At 54.6% G+C, this 20,306-nt stretch overlaps 1 protein-coding gene across 1 annotated transcript; it reads left to right on the top strand.

Moving 5' to 3' along the window:
* The first annotated feature begins 1,656 nt into the window (after window positions 1–1,656).
* On the top strand, window positions 1,657–19,362 carry LOC109281707 (C-type lectin domain family 4 member F). Its single transcript, XM_059721264.1, has 11 exons — window positions 1,657–1,862; window positions 3,135–3,317; window positions 8,078–8,185; window positions 9,169–9,255; window positions 10,239–10,346; window positions 11,331–11,417; window positions 12,402–12,509; window positions 12,753–12,839; window positions 16,850–17,001; window positions 17,140–17,246; window positions 18,582–19,362. The coding sequence occupies exons 1-11, from the start codon at window positions 1,787–1,789 to the stop codon at window positions 18,730–18,732; spliced, it is 1,254 nt and encodes a 417-aa protein (XP_059577247.1). The 5' UTR covers window positions 1,657–1,786; the 3' UTR covers window positions 18,733–19,362.
* Window positions 19,363–20,306: the final 944 nt, after the last annotated feature.

Here is a 20,306-nt window from a genome sequence, read left to right as displayed (position 1 = left end):
GTCATCTTTCATGCATGGAGGCTCAGGGCATGGAGAAGAGGGCGCCCGGCCCCGTGCTGCCCTGGCACCCCACCAGGGACCAGCTCACGCTGCCCAAGGCTGACCTGCAAGTGCTGCAGTCATGGCCTTCCCTGCCCGCAGGCAGCGCACAGCGCCCGCCTGCACCAAGCACACCGCTGCAGCCAGCGCCACTTGCATGCACCCGTGTCTCCACTGACTTGTGCGCATTTGGGCTGAATCCTGGGGCCAACCGCACTCCCGACACAAAGGCACGTCCGCCCTGGCCGGCCCGCGCCATTCACGCCTGACAGAGCCCATGCGAATGGATCTGAGAGAGACCCTGGAAATCTTCATGCTCCCTTCACAGCTGTTCCCAGACGGGCGGGCAGGCATGCAACCGTGGGTGTGAAGTGCAGCAGAACAGATTGTAGCCTGGAGCGGGGAGGTGAAGCAGGTGGTGTTTGGACGGTGGGCTGGAAGAGCTGGGCATTGAGTCTGGAGAGGAGAAAACTGAGTGGGGATTTGATCACAGTCTGCAGATACCTGCAGGGCAATGCAGAGGGGCTGGAGACGGGCTGTTCTCCGTGGGCACAGGGGACCAGACGGGAGCAATGGTCCTGAGCTGCAGTAGGACAAGCGGAGGCAGGAGCGGAGCAGGAACGCCGTGATGCCGAGTGGGGCCGAGAGCGGGAACAGGCCCCGAGAGACGTGGGGAGGATCCATCCCTGGCAGGTCCCAGGAGGAGGTTGCAGAGACGTGGCTGGGGTGGTGTAGTGAGGGCTGGTCCCGCCTGGAGCTGGGGATGAACTAGACAACCATGTGAGGACCCTTCCAGCCTGACTTTCAGTAGCCCTTCGATCCTGAGCCCCCGGGCAGTCTCACAGTCCCCAGTAACCAGCACGTGCAGACAAGGGGACACAGCGCCAGGAGGAGATGATGATCTAGTCCAGTCTGCAGCCCAGCAGGACCGGGGAAGGTCACCTTGGCTTCCTGCATGGAGGCCAGGGCTACATGGAAGGGACATCAAGACACTGCCCTTCCCCGGGTGGAGAAAATCCATCCGCAGCATCTAGCACCGGCCCCAGTGCACAAGTCCAGCTCTGCCCATGCTGCTGCCTTTGCCATGTCCTGCCCCGGGTCTGTCCTGTATTTCTGTGCACTTCCCCGGTTCAGACTCCCTGCCCTCTGGGGCTAAAGCTATGCAGGGCTGCAGTAAGGGTGGGGCCCACCGTCACCACACTGTCGGGGTCCAGCCAGGGACCCTCAGAATCGGGGCTGTCTGTCCCAAGGCCTGGGCTGTCCTCTCTCCCTTTCCCATGGCCTCTCCTCTCCAGGCTCAGCCTGCCCTTCCTCTCCTGGGACTGGCACAGAAACCCCTGATCTCCATCCAGCCTGGGCCACTCACAACCAAACCCCACATCCCTTCCCCCGCCAACACAGGCTGAGCTGAGCATTGCCTGCAGCTGCCCCAGCCCCCTGAAGGGAACCGCCACCCTGTGAGGCTATAACACCTCCACCCTACTCCTGTTGCAGGCAGTGAGTGTGGATAACACTTAATGTTGGTGCTGTCGGGGAGTGCAGCTGGATGTGGTGTGTGACTTGCTCAGATTTCACTTGACGGATGTAGCACTTTTTACTTGGTGGTCAAAAGCCTTTGGTTTCACTTGTTCAGAGGATTTGCAGTGCTCACTTCTCATTTGCAGTGCTCAGTCCCTACATTTTTGTGCAGGAAGGATACTCTCACCAAGCAGTTGGGAGGAGACGGCGGCTGGGTTCTCCGTGCACTATGAAAGCAGCAGCAGAAAACCCTGTGTATGAGACCATGATCATGTCAGACGTTCCTTGCCAGTCTTGTGGGAAGGGTAAGACTCTCCTGTTCTCTGCTTCATGGCTTATTCTTCCTAAAGGCTTCTTGCTTGTGAGCAGCAGCATCATGGGGACAGGGCACAACACTGCTGTGCAACACACACGAGCCATGCGGGCACCCAGGCAGTGCGCAGTCAGTCCCTCGCCTGGTCTCCCATGGGATGGTGGGGAGCACAAATCAGGTTAAGAACAAAAAGGCTCTCTCAGACTGGGGCCAGATGAGTGCACTTACTGTGCCCGACCCCTTTAGCCTTTTGCTGCTGGTTGCAAATGATGCTAGAAACCAAATGTTGCAGGTTCCAAGTGGCGCTAGGACAGCCAAGGGAGGCATCCAGCACTGCGTACTTCCATTCTTCCTGGAAGACCCGGTCCCAGGAGTGCCACGGTCCCTCCCCATGTGCGTTTCCAGCCAGGTCCTGGGAGGGGGCATAAAGGGCGAGCCTTGTGCTCACTGTTTCCCGTGGGTTAGCTGTAGGCTTGTGTCTGCTCAATGCCTGGGCACTTCACCCTCCCTGCCAAACCACAAAACAAGAAATGGTTTTGCTTGTGAGAATGATCTAAATCTGGCCCTAGGCACCATCTGGGGAAGGGAGATTTTCTGAGAGAGGGGATTTGGGTCCAGCAGAGAAAGGCCCAGTGGGTGGATGCTGAAAGCTGGAGAATGAGGATCACAGAATCACAGACAACGAGGGTGGGACAGGACAGCAGAAGGTCACATCCAGTCCAACCCCCTGCTCCAAACAGAACCAGCCCCAACTACATCATCCTAGCCAAGGCTTTGTCTAGTTACGTCTTGAAAACCTCCAAGGATGGAGATTGCACCACCTCTCTGGGGAGCCTGTTCCAGTGGTTTACTACTGTCTTAGTGAGAAAATTTTTCCTAATTTCTAACATAAACATCCCTTGTTGCAACTTGAAATTCAGAGCAGCAAGAAGGTCCAGTGTGTAAGAGGCCAGGCGAGAACCCTTAGCACAGCTTACCAAGGCTGGAAGGGGGGTGCTCCCTTACTGGAAATGTCTGTATCTAGATTAGAAACACACCCAAAGCATGAACGGAAGCAGAAACTCTGCCATCAGGCTCAAGCCAGGTGAAGCAGTAATTCTCACAGCCGGCGTTATGCAGGGGTTCAGTCTAGAAGGTGATGGAGGTCATGTCCTCTGGACTGGAAGTCTGGGAATGCCTTACACACACCAGTTCCCCAGGTGGGCTGAATGATGTGTGGGCAGACGCGTGTGCCACCTTCTGAGGGCCTGACTTATTGCAACAGTGTGGACAGGAACTACAACTGAAGACTGTGCTGAGGACACTGATCGTGTGACTTCCCTGGAGACGTTTCTTCTTCCAGGAAACCTTCCTGAGTCCTCTCCAAAGAGATCCTGTATCCTCTACACTCTCCTCCTGCTGCTGAGCCTCCTCCTCGCGGCTTCTCTTGGTGGAGTCATGGCCATGTGTAAGTCCAGCACCAGTCACAAACACACCTTTCATGTGAACTTTTGTGAATCAAAATGAATTCACTGGATGTCAGTAAATGCAGAAAACCTAGATCTATAAAAAGAGCAACTGGGCACAAGCTGGAGCAATCAACCCTCAGAAAACCCCATAATTACCACAGCCCAGCCCCTTGTTACATGAGGTGCATTCAGTGGGTCTTTTCTGGTCATAATCGCTGGGCATCTCACCTTGCCACAGCTCCTCCAGTCTCCTCCATAACTTAGCACTTCCCCCCGTCCTGAACAGACGTGATCGCTGCGGTGTTTGGTGATGCCTTTGTGGGCTCCATAAATACTGTAGATGGAAATGTTCTCAGTAGGAGATCCCTGGTTCAGAGGAGAAAGACACAGAGGATAGAAAAAGGCTTCTGTTCATTCTGTGCTCCCAGCATCCTAGTCTAGCCGTGCAGTCAAAGCTAAGGTCCTCACTGTGGAGGAATCCTGTCCCAGCCTCCTCCTCTGCCGGGGGCAGTCTGTCACTCCCCTTCCTCGCTCATGTGTCTATCACTCCAGTTGCTAAGCAACCCACTCTGCCTAGGTGCCTGAGGACACATAAGGGGGCGGGAACTCAACCCCTCCCTTGTTTTAAGCACTGACCTCATGGCATGGAGGTAGGGGCTTGAGCCATGTCACTGCTGTAGGGGTCCAGTGATGCTTCTCAAACTGGTTGGTCGGCCTCAAACAACACCGGTCATGATTGGGTCTGGAACATGAGGTCAGAAACATTATTTAAGAATCCCTCCGTCCTGGAAGTGGGGAGGAGCCATATTGGGGAACATGGAGTAAACACATAGCCTCTGGAGCTCATCTAGGCTCCAGATGAACATGTGAATAACTTACCTGAAACTTATCTAGAAATATAGTTTACTGTAATGTAGGAGCCTGTCCAAAGGTGACTTTTTGCTCTGGGCTATTCTGTGATACTTCTCTAACCCGTACCAAGCCCCAAGCCTACCCTCTTTAACCAATGAAACTCTCGTAGATGTTAGATGTTAGGGTCGGAAGGGACCTCAATACATCATCGAGTCCAACCCCCTGCATAAGCAGGAAAGAGTGCTGGGTCTAGATGACCCCAGCTAGATAATCATCTAACCTCCTCTTGAAGACCCCCAGGGTAGGGGAGAGCACCACCTCCCTTGGGAGCCCGTTCCAGACCTTGGCCACTCGAACTGTGAAGAAGTTCTTCCTAATGTCCAGTCTAAATCTGCTCTCTGCTAGCTTGTGCCCATTGTTTCTAGTAACCCCCGGGGGCGCCTTGGTGAATAAATCCTCACCAATTCCCTTCTGTGCCCCTGTGATGAACTTATAAGTGGCCACAAGGTCGCCTCTCAACCTTCTCTTGAGGAGGCTGAAAAGGTCCAGGTGCCCCAGTCTCTCCTCGTAGGGCTTGGTCTGCAAGCCCTTAACCATACGAGTTGCCCTTCTCTGGACCCTCTCCAGGTTATCCGCATCCTTCTTGAAGTGTGGCGCCCAGAATTGCACACAGTACTCCAACTGCGGTCTGACCAGCGCCCGATAGAGGGGAAGTATCACCTCCTTGGATCTGTTCGTCATGCATCTGCTGATGCACGATAAAGTGCCATTGGCTTTTCTGATGCCTTCGTCACACTGCCGGCTCATGTTCATCTTGGAGTCCGCTAGGACTCCAAGATCCCTTTCCACTTCCGTGCCACCCAGCAGGTCATTCCCTAGGCTGTAGGTGTGCTGGACATTTTTCCTCCCTAGGTGCAGCACTTTGCATTTCTCCTTGTTGAATTGCATCCTGTTGTTTTCTGCCCACTTGTCCAACCTATCCAGGTCTGCCTGCAGCTGTTCCCTGCCCTCCGGCGTGTCCACTTCTCCCCATAGCTTTGTGTCATCTGCAAACTTGGACAGAGTACATTTGAATCCCTCGTCCAAGTTGCTGATGAAGACATTATAGAGTATCGGTCCAAGGACCGAGCCCTGCGGGACCCCACTGCCCACACCCTTCCAGGTCGAAGCCGACCCATCTACCACGACTCTCTGGGTGCGACCCTCTAGCCAATTCACCACCCACCGGACTGTGTAGTTATCCAAGTCACAGCCTCTTAACTTGTTCACCAGTATGGGGTGGATTACCGTATCGAAGGCCTTCCTGAAGTCTAAGTATACGACATCCACCCCTCCTCCTGTGTCCAGGCGTTTCATAACCTGGTCATAAAAAGAAACTAGATTGGTCAGGCAGGATCTGCCTGCCACGAACCCGTGCTGATTTCCCCTCAGCATAATTTGTCCTGCCAGGCTCTCACAAATGTGAGCCTTGATAATTTTTTCAAAGACTTTGCCAAAGATGGAGGTGACACTGACTGGCCTATAGTTGCCCGGGTCCTCCTTCCTCCCCTTTTTGAAAAGGGGGACCACATTAGCCCTTTTCCAGTCCTCTGGGACTTGGCCCGTGCGCCACGAGCGTTCAAATATTCCCGCCAGTGGCTCTGCAATGATGTCGGCCAGTGCCTTCAGCACCCTTGGATGGAGCTCATCCGGGCCTTCCGACTGAAAGGCATCCAGTTCCTCCAAGTGACTGTGCACCATCTCAGGGTCTACGCATGGCAATCTGGTGCCTTGCTGCTGTCTCTCTACAACCCCAGTGAGAGACTTGTCGTGCCCCTCACTTAGGAACACTGAGGCAAAGAACTCGTTGAAGAGTTCAACCTTGTCCCCCCTGTCCATCACCAATTGTTTCTGCCCATTTAGCAGGGGTCCTATTCCTCCCTGGGCCTTCCTTTTACTCCCTATATATCTAAAAAACAATTTCTTGTTGTCTTTTACTTGGGTTGCCATCCTCAGCTCCATGGTAGCTTTGGCCTGTCTAACTTCAAGAGGAGGTTAGACGAGTATCTAGCTGGGTCATCTAGACCCAGCACTCTTTCCTGCTTATGCAGGGGGTCGGACTTGATGATCTATTGAGGTCCCTTCCGACCCTAACATCTATGAATCTATGAATCTATGAAACTGCCTCCCTACAAGCACGAGCAGAGGAGGTATATTCATCTTTGGTGATCTCTCCCTGTTTCCACTTTTTATGTGCTCCCCTTTTGGCCCTTAGGCTGCCCTGGATTTCTCTGGTCAGCCAGGGAAGCCTCCTGGCCCCTTTCCCTCTTTTGCCTCGCTCGGGGATCATCTTGCTTTGTGCCCGAAGGATCGTTTCCTTAAGGCACAGACACCCTTCTTGGGCTCCCATTACTTCAAATCTCCTACTCTGCAGTGGGTCCTTGACTAATCCCCTGAGTTCATTGAAATCAGCTTTCCTAAAGTCTAGCACTTTCACCCTACTAGTTACCTTACCCACTCGACGTCTTATGGTGTATTCTATTATTAGGTGATCACTGTCCCCCAGATGGCTACCGATCTGGAGGTCCACTACCATGTCATCTCCCGTTGCCAATACCAGATCCAGTATGGCATTCCCCCTAGTGGGACCGTGTACCTCCTGTGTCAGGTGGACGTCCTGTACACAGGTTAGAAACCTGCGTGAACGGTGGGACTTTGCTGTCTGCGTCTCCCAGCAGATGTCTGGGTAGTTTAGGTCCCCCATGACTACCGCCTCTTTAGCTTTTATGGTCTCCAAGAGTTGCCTCAGGAGCCCTGAATCTCTTTCTTCCGCTTGATGTGGGGGTCTGTAGCAGACCCCTACCACCAAATCCCTTTCTCATTGACCCCATGTAGCCTAACCCACAATCCTTCTATTTCCTCATCCTTGGATTCCGTCTTGATGAGGGTTGATGTATATTGCTCACTGACATAGAGCGCAACCCCTCCCCCTTTCTTCCACAATAACAAACTTGGTGGACTTGCTGCGAGAGGGATTGGGTCATGCCTTATGCTCCCTACGCTTGGCTGACTAAGGGAGGCTACTATCTGTGCTTTGGGTTGAAGGAAGCACCCCAAGTTCTCGCAGTGGGTCAAGCACCCTCCAGGTCTACAAGGCCTGTGTAGCCCAGAGGGCACAGGGCCAAATAAAGATCAGACCCCTGTGTGGTGGCAGCAGTTACCCCAGGCTTCTGGATGTGCTCCAGGAAGCAGGGTGGCCAGATGTGAAGCACCTGGGGGAGGCACTTGGGGTTTGGTAGGTATTTGGGCTCAGTGTGGTGGGTAGCTCAGCTCAGGATTGTCCCCTACTGGCCCACTACATGCACCCAATCCTTTCCACTCAAAAGCAGAACCATGGTATGCAACACATTTAGGGCTGAATCTGCAGGACGGAATTAGTATTCTTAGTAAGAAGCATTAATTCTTTTGCAAAGCAGCCATGTGGCCCAGAGGGAGGGAGACTTCTTCAAAGCCTCTGCTTGTTTGTATTTGGGACAACCTGTTCCACATCCCCCTGTCCCTGCAGAAGTTGGCCCTGAAGCACCCTGTAGATGTAGCTGCAAATGGGTGAAGCTGTACGGATGCAATGGCTCTGCGAGCACGCAGCTGTAGTAGATGGTCCTGGACTGTGTGGGTTGTAGGTGAGTTGTTGTGGGGCCCCTGGCAACCAATAAATGGGGCTCCAGGAGAAAACGGTCTTCCCAGTCTCTAAGCTAGTTCAACTCACTCTCATGTAGACAAGGCCGCATGAGCACTGGCTCTACAGCCCATCACCATACACAGCCTCACTGATGCTCTCATTAGGCAGGCACGGGCTCTTCGTTCTCCTCTGGACAAATGACAACTCTTCCCCTCTCCCTAATCGAGCCTGCCCTGATGTCCTCCCTAGATTTCCAGGAGCAGCAGGAGAAGCACCGAGTGGCCGAAGCGGTTCAGGAAATCCGAGACTTCTGGAAGGAAAACAGCACTGTGAACGTGTCTGTCCTGAAGCAGACGGGTGAGCAGCAGCACAGGACAGACTGGGTTAGACCAATGGTCCCTCTCCTTGTATCCTGTTGCCTACAGCGGCAGGGGTGGGTGCTGAAGAGGGAGAGTACTGAACATGCTCCATCCCCTCTTCAACACCCTCCCTGACGCCCCCCAGCACTGGGTGAGACATGCCAGAGGAAATGTCTCCACCCATTCTGTGCCACAGCCATGAGCAGCTCCATCCTCCAGCCATGTGTCCAGCCCCTTGCTGCCCCTGGCTCTGCTCCCTGCCCCCACCCCTCCTGGGGCAAACAACTACACACAACCACTGCACGTTGCATCAAAAAGTCCTGTCTCTTGCTAGTTTTACACCCATCACCTGCTCATTTCAGTGTGCCCCCAGTTCTGAGAGCTGGTGAACAACAGGCCCCTCTTCCCTTCGTTCACACCCGTCAACATTTTGTAGACCTCGATCCTATCCCACCTGAGCCCTCTTCTTTCCAGTTGAACAGTACTGGCCATTTCAGTCTTCAATTTGTTTTACCCCTGCCTGCCGCCGGCCCCTGCCCTTCTGTTTACTCATCTTATGCTGCTGGTGACAGTAGGGTTGGAGCATTTGCTCAGCCATGATGGTCCATGACATGTACAGGAGGCAGGTATTTGGCGTGAGCCCTGTTCCTCGACCCACTGATTAGCTGGAACAAGTGTTGAGCCAGCTTTTGAGCATCATGTGTCTCCTTTGGGTCTCCTTTCTACTCTGGGAGGAAGTGGCCACTACCAGAGGCTGAGGAAGGGCAGGTGATGCTTGTCCAACCCCATTTCCAACTGTTCAGTGGGTTGGATAAGAGAGGCTGCTCCCAGCCCTACTGGGAGGCACGGTGGGGTCAGATGGCAGGGCCAGGAACACCATCTGTCACACACGTCCTGTGCTGCTTCGGACATCACCTCGTGTGACCTGCTCAGGCTCACACCATGGGGCTGCCTCCTGTGAAGCCTTTCCATCCTTTCCAGGCCAGCAGCTGGTGGGTGAAATTCAGCCATTACTGGGCCTGTGGGAGGAGATCATCTCGCCCTGCGCTGTGCTCCAGGAGCAATACCGTGAGTACCAGAGGCAAGCGCTGCACTCAGGTCTGCTAGGGCAAGGGTTGAAGAGAAGGGGAAGAGCTCCCCCACCCCTGAGCCAGGCCCACGGTGAAGAGATCGAGCTCAGCAAAGTTCCCAGGACTGTCCTACACTGAGTGGGGCTTAAGCCCCAGCAGAGCCCCTGACGCAGGACATTTGTCCTAACTGGGAAGAATTTGTCCTCTTTGGGCAAACTGCCAAACGTCCCATTGGCCCCGGGCTGTGGGCACAGGAGCAGGATGTGGCTTGGGAAGCGTCAGCTGCTGGGGCTTCCTCCTAAAGTGGAAGCATTGGCACATTCACATAATGCTCTGCCCTGCCTAATTACCTCCAGCCTCTCCACAGAGCTAATTAGCCTGCCACCATCACCACACTCAGGCAGATTCCTTACCAGTTATCCCAGCCCTTGTCCCTGCAGGGTTATTCAAGCACAAGGGGCATCACCTTGGAACCCATCAAGCTGCAGGCAGGGCCCTGCCACTCTGGGCACCGTACACCCCAATTGGGGGCTCACAGCAAGCTGCATCCAGGGTCCAGGTGGAAATCCGGGGGTTGCTGTTCACCTCTGGGCCCTCGTTGTAGCACCTTTGCACTGTGACTCCACCACATGCTCCTGACCTGAATCTTTAGGCTACCTCCTGACCAGGGTTTCCCAAGGCTCGAGCCGGGGTTCATCTTCCTCTGTAGTGGGGGCACGTCCTCTGCCTGGGATTTCTTGATCTTATTTTAACAGCCCCTACAGCAGCAGGACATTGGCCACCACAGCCCCCTGCTTTCCCTGTGGCAGGTTTGGGTGTGATGTCTGGTGCTGTTTCTGGTGTGATTTTAGCCTTAGATGATGGTTTGTCTGGGCTGGTTTGGACAGGGCTTATCCTGGCTCAGGCAGGCCTTGGAGTAGATGTGACCCTGCAGGTCCCTTCCAACCTCGACTTTTCTATGATGTCTGTGATCACCCCTAGATTTCCAGGAGCGGCGGGAGAAGCGCCGAGTGGCTGAAGCGGTTCAGGGAATCCAGGACTTCTGGAAGCAAAATAGCACTGTGAACGTTTCTGTCCTGGAGCAGACGGGTGAGCAGCAGCACGGGACAGACTGGGTCAGACCAATGGTCCCTCTCCCTGTATCCTGTTGCCTACAGCAGCAGGGGTGGGTGCTGCAGAGGGAGAGCACTGAACATGCTCCATCCCCTCTTCAACACCCTCCCTGATGCCCCCCAGCACTGGGTGAGACATGCCAGAGGAAACGTCTCCACCCATTCTGTGCCACAGCCACGAGCAGATCCATCCTCCAGCCATGTGTCCAGCCCCTTGCTGCCCCTGGCTCTGCTCTCTGCCCCCACCCCTCCTGGGGCAAACAACTACACACAACCACTGCACATTGCATCAAAAAGTCCTGTCTCTTGCTAGTTTTACACCCATCACCTGCTCATTTCAGTGTGCCCCCTGGTTCTGAGAGCTGGTGAACACCAGGCCCCTCTTCCCTTCGTTCACACCCGTCAGCATTTTGTAGACCTCGATCCTATCCCACCTCAGCCTTCTCCTTTCCAGTTGAAGACTACTGGCCTTTTCAGTCTTCAATTTGTTTTACCCCTGCCTGCTGCCGGCCCCTGCCCTTCTGTTTACTCATCTTATGCTGCTGGTGGCGGTAGGGTTGGAACATTTGCTCAGCCATGATGGTCTATGACATGTACAGGAAGCAGGGATTTGGCATGAGCCCTGTTCTTTGACCCACTGATTAGCTGGAACAAGTGTTGAGCCAGCTTTTGAGCATCATGTGTATCCTTTGGGTCTCCTTTCTACTCTGGGAGGAAGTGGCCACTACCAGAGGCTGAGGAAGGGCAGGTGATGCTTGTCCAACCCCACTTCCAACTGTTCAGTGGGTTGGATAAGAGAGGCTGCTCCCAGCCCTACTGGGAGGCACGGTGGGGTCAGATGGCAGGGCCAGGAACACCATCTGTCACACACGTCCTGTCCTGGTTCGGGCATCACCTCATGTGACCTGCTCGGGCTCACACCATGGGGCTGCCTCCTGTGAAGCCTTTCCATCCATTCTAGGCCAGCAGCTGGTGGGTGACATTCAGCCATTACTGGGCCTGTGGGAGGAGATCCTCTCGCCCTGCGCTGTGCTCCAGGAGCAATACCGTGAGTACCAGAGGCAAGCGCTGCACTCAGGTCTGCTAGGGCAAGGGCTGAAGAGAAGGGGAAGAGCTCCCCCACCCCTGAGCCAGGCCCACGGTGAAGAGATCGAGCTCAGCAAAGTTCCCAGGACTGTTCTACACTGAGTGGGGCTTAAGCCCCAGCAGAGCCCCTGACGCAGGACATTTGTCCTAACTGGGAAGAATTCATCCTCTTTGGGCAAACTGCCAAACGTCCCATTGGCTCGTGGCTGTGGGCACAGGAGCAGGATGTGGCTTGGGAAGCGTCAGCTGCTGGGGCTTCCTCCTAAAGTGGAAGCATTGGCACATTCACATAATGCTCTGCCCTGCCTAATTACCTCCAGCCTCTCCACAGAGCTAATTAGCCTGCCACCATCACCACACTCAGGCAGATTCCTTACCAGTTATACCAGCCCTTGTCCCCACAGGGTTACTCAAGCACAAGGGGCATCACCTTGGGACCCATCAAGCTGCAGGCAGGGCCCTGCCACTCTGGGCACCGTACACCCCAATTGGGGGCTCATGGCAAGCTGCATCCAGGGTCCAGGTGGAAATCCGGGGGTTGCTGTTCACCTCAGGGCCCTCGTTGTAGCACCTTTGCTCTGTGACTCTGCCTCATGCTCCTGACCTGAATCTTCAGGCTACCTCCTGACCAGGGTTTCCCAAGGCTCGAGCCGGGGTTCATCTTCCTCTGTAGTGGGGGCATGTCCTCTGCCTGGGATTTCTTGATCTTATTTTAACAGCCCCTACAGCAGCAGGACATTGGCCACCACAGTCCCCGTGCTTTCCCTGTGGCAGGTTTGGGTGTGATGTCTGGTGCTGTGTCTGGTTTCATGGTAGCCTTAGATGATGGTTTGTTTGGGCTGGTTTGGACAGGGCTGATCGTGGCTCAGGCAGGCCTTGGAGTAGATGTGACCCTGCAGGTCCCTTCCAACCTCGACCTCTCTAGCATGTCTGTGATCACCCCTAGATTTCCAGGAGCAGTGGGAGAAGCGCCAAATGGCTGAAGCGGTTCAGGGAATCCGGGACTTCTGGAAGCAAAATAGCACCTTGAACAAGCCCGACCTGGATCAGACAGGTGAGCAGCAGCATGGGACCCTGTCTGCCACCAGCCCCTGCCCATATGCCCCCTCCGACTGGACTGTAGCAGTGGGCACAAGGGTGGCGTCCCTGGGAGGGATCAGGCTGCAGTGCCAGGAGTATCTTTTCTCCTGTGCTCTGGGTCAAGCATGTTCCACCTGGGTTTGGGCATCACCTTGTGCGACCTGCCAGGTCCTGCTCCATGTAGCAGCCTCCTATTCACCTTTTCCCTGCTCTCTAGATCAGCCGCTGCTGGGCGAAATTGAGCCCTTACAGGTCCTTTGGGAAGAGGTCATCACCCCTTGTTCTGTGATGAAGAACCAGTTCAGTAAGTACCAGAAGCAAAAGATGCAGAGATAGTTGATGTTGGAAGGAACTAACATACGGAGGGGAAGGAGTGTTCCCTTCCTGCTAAAGGCCGGGATTGAGACACCAACATCTGGCATTTCCCAGGACAGTCGCACATTGACGGGATCGTTGAGCATAGCAGGATTTTTTTTGTCCAGGATTTGAAAGCATTGCCCTCTGTGATGGGGGAGCAGCCAGCCCTGCCTGAGCCTGGGGCATGGGTGTGGGGTCACCAGCTGTGCTGAGATGATATGGAGGGGACGGAGGAAGCCATGGGAAGAGTTGGCCCCACCCAAGGTTTATCTGCACCTCAGAATTCATCCTGAATAAGTCCCTGGGTGACTTTTAAATGGATTGCCTCTTCCCAATTCATTCAAGGGTCAGATATTAGGTTTCTGGGACAAGAATGTCTATATACAGAGCTAATCAGGGAGCTAATAATGAGAAACAACTCATCAGGAATGACTCCATGTGGACAGGCCCTATTCTTAGTGGAAGGCACATGATTGACATTTGATTTCAACCCCCACATGTGTGACCTTAGATATGGGCCAATCCAGGATTTTGAAAAGGGGGTGCAGGCGGTGTGGTGCATCATCACATATAACAACATCTTCCTTTCCCGTTAAAAGGAAACTAGAAGCCTTGCTACAAAGCTAGGGGCCTAGGGCTAAATTATATAGTTTAAGACTGAAGCAAATATATATATATATATATTTGACATTATTGGAATACACATTACTTTGCTAAATGAGATATAGAAACATATAACAAATGAGGCAAAAATACTCAAAAGTTGTTGTTTCATTACTTCTGTCATCATGAGAATTAAATGTGCATCTCTCAGATCCATAAAACTAAATCTCAGCTTCTTCAGCATCTTCAGAGCACATTCAATGTGTCCCCCAAAGTTCCTGCCATGCCTGAGTTCATGTTTCTAGCTGGAGTTAGAAACAGGCTGCAGGGCTGTGAGGTAGGAGCAACCTGAGCAGCAACAGTCAGCAAGCAGCAGAATTGTAGGAAAAAGGCTAGCTGGACCAGTACATCAAGACCATTAAAAAAAGGAAGGAGAGAGGGTCATTAACACATATGGAATGAGGAGTTTAGAAGACAACAAGTAGATTATGATGAGCCATGAAGTGAAGTGACTCCCCCAGCACTGCCTGGATAGAAATGCCACTGCCACTCCTAGGCACTTGGCTTGAAGTTTGGGTGGAGCAGGAATCAAAGGCAGATGCGACTGCACTGCTTCCCTGCCCCCTGGCCCCAGACCCCAGGCTTTCATAGATTTCATAGACATTAAGGCTGGAAGGGACCTCGGAAGATCATCGAGTCCAGCCCCCCGCCCAAAGGGCAGGAAGTCAGCTGGGGTCATAGGATCCCAGCAAGATAAGCATCCAGTTTCATCTTGAAGGTGTTCAATGAAGGCGCTTGAACCACCTCCGGTGGCAGGCTGTTCCAGACCTTGGGGGCTTGGACAGTAAAGAAATTCTTCCTTATGTCCAGCCTGAAACGGTCTTGTAGTAGTTTATGACCGTTCGACCTAGTCGTCATCTCTTGGAGCACTCTGGTGAACAGACGTTCCCCCAGATACTGGTGGTCACCCCTAATAAACTTATAGGTGTCATCGGCAAACTTGGCCAGCCCGCTTCTGACTCCAGTGTCCACATCATTAATGAAGATGTTGAACAGTATGGGTCCAAGGACAGAGCCTTGGGGGACTCCACTGGTCACAGGACACCATGATGAGTGATTCCCATCAATGACTACCCTCTGGGTCCGACCACGGAGCCAGTTGTCCAGCCAGTGGATCGTGGAGGACCCAAGGCGACAATTGGCCAATTTCTTCAAGAGGGAATCATGGGAAACCAGATCGAAGGCTTTTTTGAAGTCAAGATATATGACATCAATCTCTTCTCCCTTGTCCAGGTGATAGGTCACCTGGTCGTAGAAGGAAATGAGATTGGTCGAGCAAGACCTACCCGCAACAAACCCGTGCTGGCTATCCCTTAAGATGTTGGCGTCGGCCAGTCCATTAAGGATGGCCTCTTTGATAAACTTTTCTAAGATTTTCCCCGGGATAGAAGTCAGGCTGATGGGCCTATAGTTAGCCGGATCCACTTTCCTCCCTTTCTTGAAGATAGGCACCACATTGGCCATCTTCCAGTCTTCGGGCACGACACCAGAGTGCCAACAGTTTTCAAAGATCTGTGCTAGAGGCTGGGCTATGATGCTCGCCAGCTCCTCGAGTACCCTGGGGTGAAGATTGTCAGGGCCGGCTGACTTGAAGGTATCCAGCTTCTCAAGATGTTCCTGCACGAAGTCAGCATTAATGGAGGGCAGGGGATCACCCTCACCCAGACTTCCCTGTCCCATAGCGGGCATGGGCGTCCTATGGGACTGATGAAAGACCGACGCAAAGTACCTATTTAATAGGTTGGCTTTTTCCTGGGCGTCAGTTGTCAGTTGCCCCATCTGGTTCAGCAGGGGTCCAATGTTTCCCCTGCTTTTCCTCCGGCTCCCCACGTATCTGAAAAAGGACTTTTTATTGTCCTTGATGCTCAAAGCTAGCTGGAGTTCAGTTGCAGCCTTGGCTTTCCTGGTCAGCTCCCTGCAAGACCAGACCAGTGCAGAATAATCCTCTTTAGAGGTAAGTCCCATCCTCCATCCTTTGTAGGCCTTTCTTTTTAGCCTCAGGAGGTCTGCTAGGTCCCTGGAGAGCCAGGGGGGCTGCTGTGCCCTCTTGCTGCCTTTCCTTCGAGATGGAATAGACTTAGCTTGTGCATTGAGGATCGCTCCCTTGAGGAGCAACCACTCTTCTTGAACTCCCCTCTCCCTGTGTTCACAGTCCCTTAGGGCCTCACTGACAAGCCTCCTGAGCTTGTCAAAGTCGGCTTTCCTGAAGTCAAGGACTTCCGTGTTGCTGGCTGACTTGCCAGCTTTTCGGCAGATGGTGAAGGTGATCAGCTCGTGGTCGCTGTCACCCAGCTTCCCATCGATCACTAGGTCGCCGACTAGGTCCTCCCCAGTAGCCAGTACCAGGTCGAGCAGCGCTTTGCCTCTCGTTGGCCCATAGACTTCTTGAGTCAGGTAGAGGTCATCCACGCATGAAAGGAAGCTTTGCAACCACTCAGATTTTGCTGAGCGATCCTCCCACGAGATGTCCGGGTAATTGAAGTCACCCATGACAACCATGGTCCTGGAGCATACCGCCTCAGCCAGTTCCCGGGCAAAATCCTGGTCAAGCTCAGGACTTTGGGTGGGAGGTCTGCTTTTGCTAGATGCTCAGGAGCAGATAGTGAAAACCCAGACTTACCATAAGAACATAAGAACTGCCATGTCCTGGGTCAGACCCTAGGCCCCCTTGCCCAGTCTCCTGTGTCGCACAGCAGCAGAGAGCAGAGGCTGGAAGGGAGAGTGAACAGGACCTGAGGGTTTATTCTGCCACTGTTCCTGTCTCACTTTCAGCCTCCAGCATTTGAGGTCTATCCCAGACCTTGTCCCCTTGTTTCATAGTTGGTCGGGTTGGAAGGGACCTGAGCAGATCATCAAGTCTGACCCCCTGCCATGGCAGGAAAGAGTACTGGGGTCAAACGACCCCAGCAAGGTGTTCATCCAACCTCCTCTTAAAGACCCCCAGGGCAGGAGCCAGCACCACTTCTCTTGGAGGTTGGTTCCAGATCCTAGCCGCCCTGACCGTGAAGTACCGCCTGCTGTGATGAGATCCATGCAAGGCCTCAACCAGGGATGACACCTTGAGGCCGATCAGAAGCTGGAGCCAGCACCGTGACACTGTGGGCACTGCACATGCACACGCTGGGTCTGCAGTCACCAGCACCTGGTTTCAGGTGGAGCTGAGAGTGTTGGTGTTCACCACTCAGCCCTGGGTGTACCACTGGACACCGTGCACCCCTGTCTGTGCACGTGGGGGTGCTGCGCCTTCGCTTTCTGATGCTATCTCATGCTTCCGTCTAAAACATTTGCTTCCAGGGCGTGTCATGACCATGCTTTCTCAAGGCTGGAGACATCATGGGGGGAACCTCTACTACTTCTCAAGGAAGAAAAATTCCTGGGAGGAGGCTGAGCGGTTTTGCATGTCCCAGAACTCACACCTGAGCTCCGTCCTCTCCCCGGAAGAGCAGGTGAGTGTAGGGATGTCTCAGGGACCTCCCCAACCACAGCACAACAGCCTCCATGCCAAGCCCTTCTCCCCCACAGCAGTGAGGACATTGCTGCCCTGTAGCCAGGGTCACACTAATGCTGCTATTTGTGTCTGGTAGGAGTATCTTGCCACGCAAGTCAAAGGTGCAAATCACTGGATCGGGCTGAGTGACCGTGAGGCAGAAGGCTCCTGGCGCTGGGTGGACGGCTCCAAGTACACGGAGGGGTAACGGCACTGGGACACTCTGGCCTGGGTGGAGCCTCTTGGAAATTTCTGCTGGCTTCAGAGCATAATCTTGGGCTGGAAGAGCCCTCAGGAGACCTCTAGTTCATGTCCCTGCTCCAGGCAGGGCCCCCCCACTCTGCACCATCCCACACAAGGGTTTGTCTGACCAACTTCCCCAGACAGAGATTTCCCCCCTCTCCAGGGACCTGCTTTTGTGCTGAACACCCTCAGAGCTGGAAAGGTCTCCCTAAGCTCCCACCCAGTTCTGCCAGCCTTTCCTCGCAGGTCAGGTTTTCTAGACCTCTGATCCCTTTGGTTGTTCTGCTGGCGTCCCTCCGTGGCGTCTTTGTGTTTCTTGAAGTGTTCCCCATCGCAGGCTTCCAGGACCTCTGCACTGCTCTAGAGACCAGTTTTGCAAAGATGAGTGGGTTCCAGCGTGACATGGTCCTAGCTCTTCACTCAGTAATGGTTGGAGCTGGAGGACAGGGGAAAAGGAGTTGTGCATGTAGGCCTTGAGATGGTGGAGGTGTGGACAAGGAGAAGTGAGGCCCACGACTCCCCTGCCAATGGGGAAAGGGAAAGGTCCTGGTAGGGGAGGTTTGTGCCCCTGCGGGATGGGGGAAGGAGGAGGAGGAGCACACGGGGCACCTCTGCAGCATGGCAGCGCAGCACTCAGCCTTGCTGATGAGGAAATGAGCCCTGGCTACCCACTCCCGACCCTTGGGCATCCACACCACAATGCAAAGGGGGCACCTGGGGCTTTCCAAGCCAGGCTCTGGGGTCCAGGTCTGAAGGAGAGTGCTAGGGTGACACCCCACCTGCATTGTCTCCTGGCTGATGTGGGTGGACAGAGCTTATGGTACCAGGATGCAGAGAAGCCCTAGTGACCGTGGTAAGTAGGAGGCAGCAGAGAAGGCTCTCAGAGCTGCAGGCACAGGGGAGTGGGGGGCATCATAGGCTGCCCCTGACATAGCTGGGGAGGGGAGGGCACTGGGTGCCACATGCTATTCTACCTCTTGGGTGTGCAAGTGGGCTTGGGCACCCATGTACCGTTTCCTTCCCCCGTTTCAATCTCTGGAAAACTGGTAATGCAAAAGGTGGGTGGGTCCTGTTACTCCTCACTGCTTTTTGGTGACTGAAAGGTGACATGGTCTTACATACTAGATGCACTCAGGGGTTTTCAGGACATGAACAGGGTGGCACAGAAGCACACCTAAAATGGGAAACAGAAGCTGGCCCTAGGAGTCTGCAGCGGCCTTTGCCTATAGAAGAACAGACACCTGGTCAGGGGCGCCTACACTGGCCAGTCAGCAGGAAATGTCCTTTTTTCCCTAGGTTTTGGACAGAAAGCCAGCCAGACAACTGGGATCAGGGAGTTGGAGGGACAGAAGACTGTGTTCACCTGGACCAACCAAGTTATGAAAGATGGAACGATGCCAACTGCACCCTGCAGCACCGCTGGATCTGTAAGGCGGCCCTGGGGTAGGCCACTGTTCTCCCAGGGAAGCCACACGCAGTAGGCTAAGACTGTAAAATAAGCATCTGTAAAGCAAGCTTGCTCAATATGTTAAGACAAGTTCAGATAAGTGCTTTTGGGCATCACTAGTAGCAGTTAAGAGTAACAGCCGCTGTTCTGCTTTGCGGTAAGAACTGAATTGCACGTAGTCAGCTAGCAGCCTAGGATCCCCAAATCGTGGGCACGCAGCTCCGCAGAGCCAGGCCCCCCTGCACCAACACCGAAGTTGCGACAAAACAACAGAATTGCCCTCGAGCCCCTGCTTGCACGTGTTCCCAGACGTGGGGGGAAGAGAGAAGAAGTCACCCCTGCCAGAACCGGAGGCCTCACCCGGGCCCCAAGGAAGCTGGTTTAAGACATGGCAGCGAAGGCAGTCAGCACATCTTGAATACAACGCGCCGCACAGAAACGTTGGGTGTCGACTGAGCGGGGGATTTCGGAGAGCCCCGCACATTGGAGATGCCGTACCGCCAGTCTGTGTGCCACCCTCCTGCATGTCCCGAGCTCGGAGAGGGGCAATCTCTATTACAGCGCTGTGGGCAGTGAGACGGGCACGGCGATGAGCCATTTTTCTTGTGCTTGTAGGTGTGAGCAATAAAAGCCTGGGCCGTAAGCCTGTCTCTTTGCTTTCTGTCGGCCTTCGGCGGTGGAGACCCAGGCAGCCAAGAGTGGGTGGAGGGTCACAGGGATGCACCGTCATATCTTGCTGTAGCGTCTGAACGAGGCAGCGCTCGGGGAGAAGGAGCGGGACTGTCCCTGCCTCGTGCGTCTGCGCCGGCCGAGGAGGTCCTGACTGGAGCCGGGCCGGGGGCTGGTCTCCGTGTCCATAACCTGGCAGCATGAGCATGGCACAGCCCAGGAGACATCATGGGAAACCCGCCAGAGCCGAACCCGGCGGGAAGCCGAGGCCGAGCCGAGCTGCCTCCTCTCCTGGCTGAACCCATCCCGCAGGCGCCTGGCGCTGATTTCCAGCCCTGCAGGATGCGGGCCGGCCGTCCCGGGCCATCAGGAAGGGCACAGGCCCCATGAGCGGGGGTCACCCCCCATCCCCACCCGGGGCTGCACACCAGTGCCATGGCCGCCGGCAGCCATCGCACTGTGCCTGTGAGGGAAGGGCGGCCATTTTGAACGTGGGAGCACCCCTGAGGCGGCACCCCTGTGGGCATCTGCACAGACAGACAAACCCCCAATCTCCCCTCAACCTCTCGGGTTTTCTTCCCGGTGCCGGTCCAAAGTCGGACACAGTTATTTCTGCCTCCCTTCTCTCCCCCACCACGCACCTCTTTGGTCCATGGGAGGTGATTTTTCCCTCAGGTCCAGCTCTGCTGCCTCCTCTGCCTCAGTTTCCCCCCCTCCAGCCCTCCTCTGGCTCCCAGCTCTGCCCTGTGCGGAGGTGACTCGGGCTCCTGGTCCCGTCGCCAGCGTGCCCCCTCCACAGCTGAAAGGAAAGGCCAAGCAGAAATACTTTGAGCTTCCTCCGCCACCAGAGCCAGGGACGGGGGGAGCACGGCGGGGGACAGAGAGTTGGTTTCTGTCATCTTTCC

This window comes from Alligator mississippiensis, chromosome 2 (assembly GCF_030867095.1).
Source record: "Alligator mississippiensis isolate rAllMis1 chromosome 2, rAllMis1, whole genome shotgun sequence".
Lineage (NCBI taxonomy): Eukaryota > Metazoa > Chordata > Crocodylia > Alligatoridae > Alligator > Alligator mississippiensis.
The sequence above is the reverse complement of the archived record's forward strand: the minus strand, read 5'-3'. Positions and strand labels throughout refer to the sequence as shown.

Excerpts from the sequence above, each read along its gene's own strand:
- LOC109281707 (XM_059721264.1), top strand. The coding sequence starts at position 1,787 with ATGAAAGCAGCAGCAGAAAACCCTGTGTATGAGACCATGATCATGTCA. Across the intron at positions 10,347-11,330 it reads TTCTGTCCTGGAGCAGACGG|GCCAGCAGCTGGTGGGTGAC; the intron begins GTGAGCAGCAGC and ends CATCCATTCTAG. Across the intron at positions 17,247-18,581 it reads GGCTCCAAGTACACGGAGGG|GTTTTGGACAGAAAGCCAGC; the intron begins GTAACGGCACTG and ends TTTTTTCCCTAG.